The sequence below is a fragment of the Biomphalaria glabrata genome, chromosome 10, assembly GCF_947242115.1.
Source record: "Biomphalaria glabrata chromosome 10, xgBioGlab47.1, whole genome shotgun sequence".
Lineage (NCBI taxonomy): Eukaryota > Metazoa > Mollusca > Gastropoda > Planorbidae > Biomphalaria > Biomphalaria glabrata.
In genome coordinates, this window is record NC_074720.1 from 1,835,260 (window position 1) to 1,848,079 (window position 12,820).

A 12,820-nucleotide genomic window follows, 5' to 3' on the forward strand; every position below is an offset into this window, starting at 1 on the left:
AGCATAGACCTACAAGAAAATGGCCATGACCGCATCAACCCACTAAGTAGGCTATACAAAATGTTTCTGCAACTTATTTAATCTCATTGTAGACTAGTTAGACGAAAATAATCAATCATCTTCTCTTTAAAGTAACTTCTGTAACTTATAAGATAACTAAATAAAACAATTTGTTACTATAATGCTTATTACTGTATTTAATTATGATTCTTTTTTATAAGCTAAAGAATTATCTGAAAATTAAAATAAAGACCTATTCATGTGTTTTTTTTTTAAACTAAAGATATTTTGTTTTTCATTTTAGATTTCTTTTTTTTTTTTTCATTTATCTATTTATAAATATCTTAATTTCTAGATTAGATACATTTTCTATTTTGCATGATCCAGTCGTTCTATCAATATAGAAAGCTTATTTGCATCATTTTTACTTTTAATCAAAATACGAAAAGTCTATTATAATTGCGGGATAAGTCGATATTGAAGAATGAAAGACTTGAAATGGGCTTGACCATTGTAAATTGTAAGCCTATAGATTCTAATATAGGTTCATCATTGTGTCCAGCAAGACGTCTAGTGAACCTGATCGACACCTTCGAGGTCACGGCCTGATCATGTTAAACTTCGGATAAATTATAAGGCAGTTCAGGACTAAGAGTGTAGATTCTAAAATCGCGTTGGTGAAGACACAACGGAATATTTTCTTCATAAGAACCTTAGAATCGATCTTCTTTACGTCTTTCGCGAACAAAAACAAAAAAAAAAAGAAAAGAAAGGTTCTACTTAGCAGATGAAACAATTCACGCAATTTAATTATAATTTCAATTATAATAATGGCAATGTTCTTTGATTCCGAGGATTACAGATGAGTGCAGTACACGACTATGCAAAGTGGACCTGATATTTGTCCGCATCTAGAGCAGAAAAAGTCGTCGTCTGACGGTCGTCTAAATTTACATGCTCTTTTCGTCTTCAGCGCCTGCTGTCTTCAGTGTCATTATTTTCGTCCTTAGGAAAAAAACAACTTCGCGTTCCTTTTCAATGTTAGCATTTATAGATCTAAATTTAATAGGACAATCTTATCTAGATATCGAGTCTCTATAATATATAGGTCTTTGTTGTACTTTGTAACCATAGTTATGTCTAGATTTAGATATGTTTGTAACAGTCTTTGGTTTGTAAGTTATCAAGTTGTCAGGGAACACTAACCTATAAAATAGACACTATTCCACATAGGTCTAGATCTGTAAACATCCGGTTTGTGTCTAGAATTTCGCGGATTCTTTGAATCTCTGTAAATACTGTTATAGTCTAGATCTTGATATTCTCTAAAATAACTGACTAATCTAGATATAGAAGCAATGAACAATATAAATAAAAGTCGAATTAAAAAGGAGCTTGAAATGTTTTTAAGTTTGCCATCTTCAGAAATATATTGCTCTGCTTTGAACGACGAGAGACTTGATAACCTTTCAGCGCGTAAGTAACCAAGATTGTCACTGTGACTAGATTCTAGATCTAGATACTAGAATTTACTAGATCTAGATCTAGATTTCACTAGATCTAGAGTATAGATCTAGATCTATAATTTATAGTATAATCTATAAGTTATATTTATTTAAGTGACTATTCACAACCGACAATGTTCAATCAATCAATTATCAATAAATCATTGAAAAACTCAATCATTGTGAATCATCAATTGTAATAGTAATAATATCAGTGCTGTATTACTATTAGTAGTATTAGTCAAATTAGTGTATTATGATTATGTATAAGTATAGTGATATAGTCTGTAGTGGCCTGTAGAATGTAGATTTCAATATTTGTTGTAGCTAATCATATTACTTAATGTAGCTAACATCTCTTGACTTTAGAGGACTTTAGACACTTTACTTTTAGTGAGTTTACATTTCTATTTAATTCTAGTCTAGAATAGATCTAGACTAGATTCTATTATATAGATCTACATATGATTCATTTATAAATCTAGGTCTAGCAGTCTAGCTACCAAAGCCCCAAAGTCAAAGGCAAAGGATCTACTAATCTACTCATCTACTTCATCTAGATTACTAAACTTACTAGATTGAGTTTGAGATTCTAAATGCTAGAATCGTGATAATCTGAGAATCTCAGAATGGGATGCAGATGATTGATAAAAATCTTAGACTTAAATTTAAATAATAAATAATTCTCTTTTGAAGAAACATCTTTAATTTAAATATCTATAATAGATCTTGTCTAGATTCCAAAAATATAATTTAATATGTCATCATTTTTATATAGATTATAGATAGATCTATGTAGAGAGTCTTTAATTTATAGATCAGATTGAGACTAATTATTATTTTAAATTTAAGGCATTATAATTATTCAAGAGAAAAGGGGGTTGGGAGGGAAATAAGTGATACTACAATTCATGGGCCAAAATATAAATCTACTGATGCTGTAACAGAAAAAATAGTAAGTTACAAGTATTTCAAGTAACTTAACAATTTTACTCACCTGAAAAAAAATTTCATTAGCCTGCGGTGGCTTTCATTTAAATAAAAAATAAACCCTGAATCTTCATTTTTACAGATTTTAAGACTATATTTAATGTACTAATTATTGTCATTTTTTGCGTGTGCAGAAATAACAGGTGCATCTGGCACTCCATATGAAGGTGGCACCTTTAAGTTGGAGATTCAAATACCTGACAGGTGAGGCAAATTTATTTCCAGTTTTAACTCTTTTGTACATCAGACCTTAAAAATCAATTTCTGATCTTTAGAATTAGATCTGAAGATGTAATATTTGATCTAGCATTGTAACATCATTGCTTATTTATTAGCAGTACTTTAAAAAAACCATCATAATAGAATTGTTCAAAAGCTAATTTAACTTTTCTTTTGTTTTTAGATACCCCTTTGAACCTCCAAGGATTCGTTTCATTACTCCAATTTACCACCCAAACATAGATCCTGATGGAAGAATTTGTATGGATACGTTGAAGATTCCTCCCAAGGTATGTGCCTAAAGACTAACAAAGTGTTTCAGAATTTAAAAAAAAAAAAGATCTATTAGCTCTTGTTATCATGAAAAAAAAAATAGATTGCTGTCATTGGTGAAGTAATTATATTATATAAATGTAGGCCCTACTGAATTTAAAACAAGGAAGTTCCTTTTTTATTTTACACATATTTCAATTCATTCTTTTCACAAAAACAAAAGCAGGCGAAATGTATAGTCTCCTGCCTCCTTCAGTGCATACACATGTTACATAGGCATCATATACCATGTTACTTATGCATCATATACCATGTTACTTTTATGCATCATATACCATGTTACATAGGCATCATATACCATGTTACTTATGCATCATATACCATGTTACTTATGCATCATATACCATGTTACATAGGCATCATGCCTATTTTATGTGCATACATACCAAATAGAAGATCAGTTTGTGTTACACATTGTGTTAACTCCATACACATGTTACATAGGCATCATATACCATGTTACATATGCATCATGCCTATTTTATGTGCATACATACCAAATAGAAGATCAGGCTGTGTTAACTCAAAAAAAGAAAATGGCTATTTTTTTTTAAATATGTTTTCCCTATAATCTTCATCATGTTCAACATATGATCATCTTCCACTTTTCCGAAATATAGCCTTTTGTTTCAAAAGAAAAGTATGCATATATGTTATTTAAAAAGCTGTGTGATATCAAGATTATCCTCAACTCCAGAAAAGAGAGTTTGATAAAGTTTCTTATTTAATTTTTTTTTTTTTTTCCTTTTAGGGAACATGGCGACCATTCCTAAATATTTCCACTGTCTTGATGATGATTCGAGTTTTAATGGGCGAACCTGGCTCAGAGGATCCTTTAATGACAGACATTGTAAGTAACGATAGGAAAAGCACATTCCTCATCCCATATGCTAGGATAAATTAGTACAAATACTCCTTCTTCCCTAGTGCTATTAGAGCATGGAATGGGTTGCCTGAGCTAGCCAGGAAAACCAGTGACTTGGCAGAATTTAAGTCATTGGTTAATATGCATGACTGAATGCATGATGCGTAGGACGTAATCATCTTTTTTTTTTTGAAGTAACGTCTGTTTATATTAGAAAGCAGGTTTATAAATCTTTAGTTGTAAGTCTAATTATATTGCTATTCAATTCCATGAATAAGTTTTTTTGTAGAATTTCTTTCAAGAAAAAAAATAAATTGTAAAATGTTTTCCATGTTTCGGATGTTCCTTCGAGAAGGTTTAAGATAATTTATTTCCTAGTCCCAACCTCCCGCAGAATGGCGGAGGATGGGAGCGGGCAGGATTTGAACCTGGGACCATCAATAAGTCTGAACGACAGTCCAGCATGCAAAACGCACAACCAGGCAGCCATCCTTAAATTGTGTATATTTTGCTGAGCACAATAAGCAGCCCAGAAACATTCTCCCAATCACCCCCTCCTCTCTCTTGCATGTCCACATTGGAACATAATGCAGTGAGCACTTATTAGCATGAAAAATGCACTAAACAAAAAGAATTAAAAAAGAAATACTTCTTGATTTTGTACTAATCAAAACCAGATACCTCAATTACGCTTAAACTAATCTTTTTAAAGATTTTTAGAGAGAAAATTAAAATTTCAATGAGCTAATTGAACTAGAGAAATTATTTGAAGATTTTTTTTATGAAGACATATAAAGGTCTAATTTTTTATGCAAATGTATTCAAGTGTTGTTGTTTTTTTATTTAATTAGCTTGCATTTTATACATTTTTATGTGAATCTTGGATAAGTTATAAAAATTTCTAGTTAATAGTTTTACAAAATGAGTAAGAGCCTTATTTTATTTGCAAAAAAAAGTGGAAACAATCCCTTTTATAAAAGCAATTACAAATCTACCATAACATGAATGTTTGTAGATTTTTTTAAAAATTGGAAAGCAAAGTTAATTTTAAAATCTTATCTCTGTGTTTTTTTGTTAAACCTGGATCTTTTTTTTTTTTACAGTCTGTGTAGTTTATTTTCACAGGCCTGGTAGTTCGCTTTATTATGAAGTAGAGAAAAAAATTATGAATTATCATCAAAGGAATTTCATTTTATGTGAATTTCTACTCATATATTGAAAATCAGTATAGGCCAGACAGATCTGAAGAATGGAAACCATTATGTCTTAATAATATAATTTAATTTTTTTTTCATCTTTTAAAATTAAAATTTTTCATTTAAAAAAAAATGTTTTCCCCAGTGGCAAGAATTCAAATATGACTACAAGACATATGCAGCAAAAGCTAAGGAATGGACTCGCCTGTATGCTGTGACTGAAAGTGACTCTCAACATAAAGTAAGTAGTACAATAAACTCTTCTGAAACCAATTTTGTATGTATGCTTTGCTTTTCTTTTTTCTTTTCCTAAGCGAATAGCTTTGACAAAAACTATTGAAGCATTTAAAACTAGTTTTCTTTACCTAATAAAGCATTGTCATTGATGAGCATATTTTGCCACATCTGATGCAAACAAAGCTGTTATCTGCCAGGGGGTCTACTTACATTTTCTTTTTGTCATCTATGCCTGTCTTTGACAAGGCCTTTACTTTGGCCTCAAATGTGTGTCCCAGGACTTTCAGGAGAGCTCTCCGGCTGTCTTTCAGATGCCATCAGCTGCTTTCCACTATGCCTTAGTTGATTTTCATAGCACATTCTCTGTTAGGCAGTCCTCATAAGCTCGCTAAATTTTCTTTTAGTAACAAGTAACTATGGTTAAATCTTTGTTTTACTATACAAACAATTTGAGCTTATATGCAAAGAATTTCTCATTAAGTAACCTGTAGGGTTATTACAAACTTTGTGGTCAACATTTCAACTAAATTGAACTGGCAGTTCTTTAACTCTTTCTCTCTTAACTAACGATACCATCGTTGATTCCACCAGAATGTGGTAAATAATTACGGAGAGAAAGAGTTAAGGCCCCTCTCAGTGCTGAACAAGTGAAGAGAACAGCACACTATTTTTCCTTGGCACAGTCTGCAAAAGCGCTCACAGCTCAGCAGCAAAAAGCTGGCTAGAAGAAGAAGGGCCCCTCTTTCACTGATAGATTTTGTGAGCTTGCAAGAGAAATTTAGAGAAGTCAACAGAAGTTAAGAGTAGAGCAGTCAAGCTAGAAGTTAGTAGTTATGTAAGAAGTTCTTATAGAAGTCAGTACCAAGTAATTGGGTAATAGTAGATATTATACTGCCCACACCCGATCAGGTTCTTCCGGTAGTCTAATAGTAGCTTATAGGCTCATAAACCTACACTCAAAAGTTGTACCATCACAAATTATTATTGACAGAGACACATTTTTTAAAAGTTTTTAAGATTTTAACTATTGTTGATATCAATAGGTCGCCATTTTGAAATTTTCTTGGGGTCACCCTTCCTGATTTGTGACGTCATGACAGAATCAGTTTTGTAACAAAAAAACTGACGTAAACTTGTTCTTGTATTCACTAGAATGTGAAACAACCATTAGAGATGAGAGAGAGTAATGCACTTAGAGATGCCTCAGGAAGTGAAACTCGACCAACTCTTAAACTCAAACTTAGTAGCAAGGAGGTCTGCAATTCATCCAGCGACAAGACTGGCGTGCTAGAAAGCACCCAACCACCCCAAGGTCCAGTTGGCACTGACAACAATACTGCCACAAAAGAAGTACAAGGCAACCAGGAAAACTGGCCCGCAGGTAACTGTCCAGAAAGAAAAAAAAGGAAATTGAGATTACACTGATCTTTTGTATATAACCTTGAAGTTGACTAGCAAATAGTTTAATTTCATTGGTCGCACTATTTCCAAATAGACTTGCAAATATGTAGTCTACACCAATAGGACTTGAGTGATACTGAAATACAATTTATAAGCTGTTCAGGTCACCATGAAATTATTTTTTCTTTTGCTAGCTGTATATAATTTGATGTCTTGTCTGACCTATGTGTTGGACAATAATGTAGATTTGTTTTTTTTTTTTGGTTTTCATTCGTATACCATGTAAGGAATATTATGAAGAAGCTGATCTAAAAGTCAGCAAATATGTTAGAGAGCCATCATTGTTCTGTTCGACTGTCATGTTGAATTTTATGTATTTGAATCTTTTAAACATCATCTTATTTATTAATTATTGATGGAATGTTATTGCCTTTAAGATAATACAAGTATTTATTATTCTATAGTAGTGTTAGTGTTATTTCTCTAGAAAATCCTGCACCCATGTTGTGTTATGTTGATTCATTCAGTAGGTCAAGCTACATATTTCTTTGTAATCACTTGTCACTCACATCATTTGACACTATTAGAATTATTTATTTAACTTTTACATCCTCCATGTTAATGTTACACAAGAATTTTTAACATTTTCAGAGACCAGAAATTGGACATTTTCAAACAAAATTCCTCCAATCTTTTTTCCTAGCAAAAGATCTGGAAATTTTGTTATTTCTCTAACAAAAATGTTTTTTTTTTCTCCTTCAGATTTTTAATGGAACATCCAGAAATCTAATTATTAACAACATTAACAAAAAAGTTTTTCATTTTAACTACATTCCATATATTTTCAGTACATAGTGACTAGTTTGCTAAAAAAAAAAATGTTTAAGTCTGTTCTAATCGCTAACTACAATTCTCATCTTGGGAATAACACAGATATTCTATGATTTTATCCCATCATTGTGGTGCAGTTTATTTTTACATTTTTTTTTTAATTCAGGTCAGGTGCATTAGTTCAAGAAATATTTTGATCTACATTAGTTTTTTTGATCACTCACTGCCACATGAACACTCAAAACGAAATGATTTGTTAAACAAATGTAATCAAGTTTCAACAAAGAATTATGAACAAAGGCAAAAAGAGTCATTGAAACAGAATCATTATTTAACACAATTATATCGGTTGGTACATACAGCAAAGATAATGTAACAATAATATAGACATACTTGGGCACACTGCGAAAACCTTCAACTATTGTAAGCAAAATTTAGAGACCTAAAAAAAAATTTGATCAGTTCTTGCGTCCACCCAGTCTTGTGAAACTTGGGCTAACGAACAAGCTAATGCGAAATTGTTCTAAACATTCTGTGAAGTATTTCTTCAACAAGAGAGTTACAAGGTGCCACAATACAAAACAACCTTTACCTGGACTACTTAGGGGATGAAAAACTAAAAAAAAAGATTATTAAAGATTTAACAAAAGATAGGTGCAATTAATTATAACAATGAAATATAATCTTTTCATGGACTACTTAAAGGATGACAATCAAAGTAAAAGAAAAGATCATTAAAAATTTAATTATAATAGGTCAATTGATATAAATCTATTCCATGGAACTTTTCATTACATTAACACATGTTTATGACTAAAACAAAACTTGAAGAGAAATTATTTATTTCATAATAATTTTTTTATGCTATTACAGTAAATATAAAACTACCTAGAAACAGACAAGAGTAACTAAATTTCAATGAACTAATAAATTGAGTCATCATTTACATTTATTATGTATACAAATAACAATGGCTTGTATAACAATTGCACTAAAAAGAAGAAAAGACCTATCATAAAAAAAAAAAGTTTATGACGGTCCCACATAAGTCATCAAAATCATACGAGGAGTCCAAAGGAACTTGCCTTCTACTGCTTCATTATGCACAGAATGTTTTTAAGGGCCTGCATAGCACACCATCAAAGCTAGGGTAAAGCCTGTAGGCCATAGTTTTGGCATCACTGCTTAATTATCTTCCTTTAATATATAGATTTTAAAATGTTTTGGGTGTTCCTTCAGAGTTGAAGATAATCTACTTCCTAACCTCCGGCAGGACAACTGGAGAATGGAAGTAGGCTGGGTATGAACCCGGGACCATTGAGACAACTGAACGACCAGGCAGCCATCCTATATAACCTTGATTAAGTGAAGTCTTGCATTTTACTGACCATAGCATACATAACACATTCAAGCTAAGCAACTCATGTTCTGATCATCCAATGCAAACATTACTGCGGCGCCAATGTTAATTCCTTGTGCCATTTAGTTAATTATAAGTGAGATAATCAAAGGGAGGTCACAGACCAAGTAAAGAGATTGTCGAGCAGAGTGAATTTTGTCTGAATACTTCAGTTTTAAAAGGGAAGCAACACAATGTACAAAATTGCAACAACAGAAGAGCTAGTCTTCCACGTTTATTTGTTATGTTAAAGTCTGTGATCTATCACCTTGTTCCTGAGCTGTTAACACTAGACTTAACAAACAGAAAATTTTTATAAGTCACAGATGACTTTCTGCAGGTCACATGTTGATATACTAATCTATCGGGTGATAACAATTAGTAACATGGGGAGTATTGACTTGATCCAATAAAAATTGTTTTGATGCAATCAAATAATTACAAAATGTATTATACAAATTAAAATATACATTCATTAATAAATAAGACAAAAACCTGCTAAGTTCCACCTGATGAAATGAGTTTAGCTTACAGTTCTGACGTCTCGGCGAGTGTAAGGGAAATAAAATATTTGATCTTTTTATTTTACTTAGTCAAACATATAAATAGGAGTATGATCGAGACCCAGTTGTTATAGAGGGCCTGAACACTGACTGGAAACATCACAACATGTGGTCAGTTTAGACCAATAGCTTGTTGCCACATCACAGGTCTTGCCCACAGGTTGTGACATTGCTGGTCAATGAATGGTCTCAGTATGATTCATATTAAATTAGGCTGCACATAATTATGCTGTGAAATCAAGAATACTATCAGACATGCATACAGAAACACAGTTAAGTCACAACACTATCAAGAGATACCAGTGTACTGGAATATAGACACTGGCTACCTTAGGGCCATATGTACAATGAAACAAAACAATAGGGGATAATGTTAAGACTAAAAACCAGTTCTAACCAGTATGGAAACAAATCTGTGCACAGGGAGGTTTGTGGTAAAGTTTTGCTCAAACTTAAATCAAGACTGTGGCTTAAAAAGATTGGTACCCGGTAAGCACTAGTTGACAGGAGACATACTTTGAACAAGAAATTAAGACAAGCCAGTGAATAAGTAACCATTCTGCAATAATTAGGAAATACAAAGAACAGCCATCATAACCTTATGAACTAAACAAAATCGTTTAAGTTCCTGCTTGCAATATTCTGTGGCATTTTAAGCCTAGAGACTATCCCTTTACAACTTCTCATGTAACTAATATGCCATTGCAACATATTATTTCAATAGTAAAGATTAAATACCAAAACATATATGGTAATAAAAGAAAAAATTATAAAAATATCTTCATCATAGAGAATTATTGTTAAAAAAAAAAATCTTAATCATCTGACTGGTGGATAGTAATGTACATAAAATTTACAATATTGTCTTTTCTGTTCTATTCTTATACTACATTAGACGCCAACATTTGACTTCATTCAAGTCATAGCAGACACAGCATTTATATAAACTATGTTACATCGTTAAGTAATTGCACATTAAGAAACAAGATGAAGAAGGCCACGCAGCAGTTCTAAAGACAAAAAAAAAGCATCAACATTTCTCTACGAGTTTTTGTTTGTCCTCTACGAGCATCACTGTGAACATTTTGTGCGACACACTGTGATCATGTGAAACGGAAATATTTATGAAAGATGTCACACTTTCCGTACGTGGATGGAGAATAATTTAAAGTCGACTTACTGCCCTACCCATACATTGCAGTGAGAATAATACAATAGGACTTAAACTTGAAACAAGTTATCATCTCAATACATAATTAGCAATCAACTTGCATGAAACAGATTCTCATAGTGTAAACAACAAATATGGATTCTAACATAATCATAGTTCAATGTTATCACAAATGTAGCGTAATCATCCTCTTCTGTGATTGCCAAACACATTCAAGGCAATACAGAGGACCAGTGCAGTCTAGAGTATGGCCTGCAATGCTTATACAAGCTGGAAGACCCTAACAAAGTATTGGTAGTGTTCTCACTCAGAAGCCATATTACAATCTTATTTATTTACACGACCTGAAATGAGCCTGTGCTTCTATTACACCCTGAACTTTAACCCCAATGAACTTTACTACATAGTGACTTTAACATTGACTTTCCTCAATCTTGCCCACAGTCGAGTAAGATGAAAATCGATTTATTATTGCAAATGTTATCAACAGGGTTAAAAAATGAAAACACACAAAACAATATAGCAGTGCGCTACAAAACACTGTTCATCTCACCAGTTGAAGGATTTCTATATAATACAAGTACAAAAGCTCCCCACCCCCACTAACCTTTTTTTTTCCTCCAAATATTTTAATGTATAAAAATAGTTTTGAATTCAACTAAAAGAATATATGATGTATTCTATAAAATAGTGCTTTTGATCAGGATCCAACATCTAGTCAAAGTGTACCGGTACTGCATTAGTCATAGCTCTGGAAATGTGCCTGCAACAAAACAAATAGGACTTCTATTGATATTTCCTACATTTGCAGAGATAATGGTTAATATAGATTCAAAGTCATAGAGGTCCAAGGACAGATGTAATGTAATGTTTGGTCGGCTGACCTTGACATTCACAAGTATTCAATGAACTGATTGGTATGATCATTAGCTTTGGCTGGCTACCCACCTAGGAGAAGGAAAACTGAATTCAAACCTCTGCTGCCTTGCAGCTATACACAAACATTGGAAAGGCTTCACTAAAAATAAGGAGCTGGTAACCTTTTGGAAGCTTGAAGCACATAGAGTTACACCCTGGCAGAGCCAGCGAGGCCACTGATCCAAAAGTGTATCAGCACATGCAGTTACTTTGGATTGGAGGGGAGGAACACTGACCATAGATATTACCTCTTTCTATGAGATGATAGATGATAGATAGTTGCTTTGCGACTTTAACAGACCATAGATTGTTATTAAGACATGACCAGTGTGGGCCTGGCCTAACAGATGTGACTAAATAATCTGATTGAGGCTTGGCCTAGAGGTTGGTGAAGGGTCAATCTCTCAATATTTTTAACCACAACAGCATAAGATTTTCAAAAAGCCATTGACATTTTTTTATGTTTAAATTTTTGTCGAATTAAATCAATACTGTATTATTATTAGTTAGTGGCATCAAAACTTTAATGATTTTTCTAGGCTGCTGCCCTTGGAGCTGTGACTGTGCTTTATCAAGAGAATAACATAAAGATTTGAAAGACATTTTTAACAACTGTAGTTGGCAATGTGTAAAGGATTTCAAAGACGTTTATTTATGACCCACAGAAAAATAGGAGACTTTTAACACAAATGTAATTATTAAGTTACAAAAGTAAATAGTGATCATTTTAATGCTAATCAATTTCTTGCTAATTTATGTTAGAGTGAAATTTAATATTTAATTAATTTAATTAAGAAGAGGGGGCTCTAGTTTATCATCAAGTGCATTCAAGTTACTCCAACACTAACTGTCCAACTCACATCATTTATAGCTAGTTGTTCAGAGCCACCATTTCTAAACTGATCATCGTCATCATCAGAGGAATCTTCTCCCGATGAATTTCTATTGTCACCACTTGTCATAACTGAAGAGTCTGAAAGTAATCATACAAGGATGGAAGTTAGAAATGACAATATCAAAATAGGATGCAGTGACAGAGATTAGAAGGCAGAAGTTGGAAACAGAACATCAACCTTGCTGGAAATGAGAGTGGTTTAAAAAAAGCACCACCAAAATGGATTGAACTGATTATGGCTACAAAACAAATATGTGTACAAATGCAATGCAAACAAAAATTTAAATAAAATAGGTT

At 32.5% G+C, this 12,820-nt stretch overlaps 2 protein-coding genes across 3 annotated transcripts in view; one reads left to right on the forward strand and one right to left on the reverse strand.

Moving 5' to 3' along the window:
- The first annotated feature begins 1,168 nt into the window (after positions 1-1,168).
- LOC106073455 (ubiquitin-conjugating enzyme E2 T-like) lies at positions 1,169-7,207 on the forward strand. Its single transcript, XM_056045409.1, has 6 exons — positions 1,169-1,476; positions 2,630-2,699; positions 2,899-3,004; positions 3,799-3,897; positions 5,254-5,349; positions 6,498-7,207. Exons 1-6 carry the CDS (start codon positions 1,359-1,361, stop codon positions 6,768-6,770), a joined length of 762 nt encoding a protein of 253 aa, XP_055901384.1. The 5' UTR covers positions 1,169-1,358; the 3' UTR covers positions 6,771-7,207.
- A 619-nt stretch (positions 7,208-7,826) lies between these two features.
- The window catches only part of LOC106073454 (pleckstrin homology domain-containing family F member 2-like), a 33,807-nt gene continuing 28,813 nt past the window's right edge, over positions 7,827-12,820 (reverse strand). For both annotated transcript variants that reach the window (XM_056043959.1, XM_056043958.1), the window contains exons 8-9: positions 12,489-12,601; positions 7,827-11,473 (exon numbers count right to left, since the gene is read on the reverse strand). In XM_056043959.1, the coding sequence (XP_055899934.1) occupies positions 11,450-11,473; positions 12,489-12,601 (137 nt within the window). In that variant the 3' untranslated portion in view covers positions 7,827-11,449. The remainder of the gene's footprint in view (positions 11,474-12,488; positions 12,602-12,820) is intronic.

What these genes read in the sequence shown, in the direction of transcription:
- LOC106073455 (XM_056045409.1), top strand. Translation starts at nt 1,359, where the DNA reads ATGAACAATATAAATAAAAGTCGAATTAAAAAGGAGCTTGAAATGTTT. An exon ending in CGTTGAAGATTCCTCCCAAG is followed by an intron (nt 3,005 to 3,798) that starts GTATGTGCCTAA and finishes TTTTCCTTTTAG; the next exon opens with GGAACATGGCGACCATTCCT. An exon ending in AAAGTGACTCTCAACATAAA is followed by an intron (nt 5,350 to 6,497) that starts GTAAGTAGTACA and finishes TGTATTCACTAG; the next exon opens with AATGTGAAACAACCATTAGA.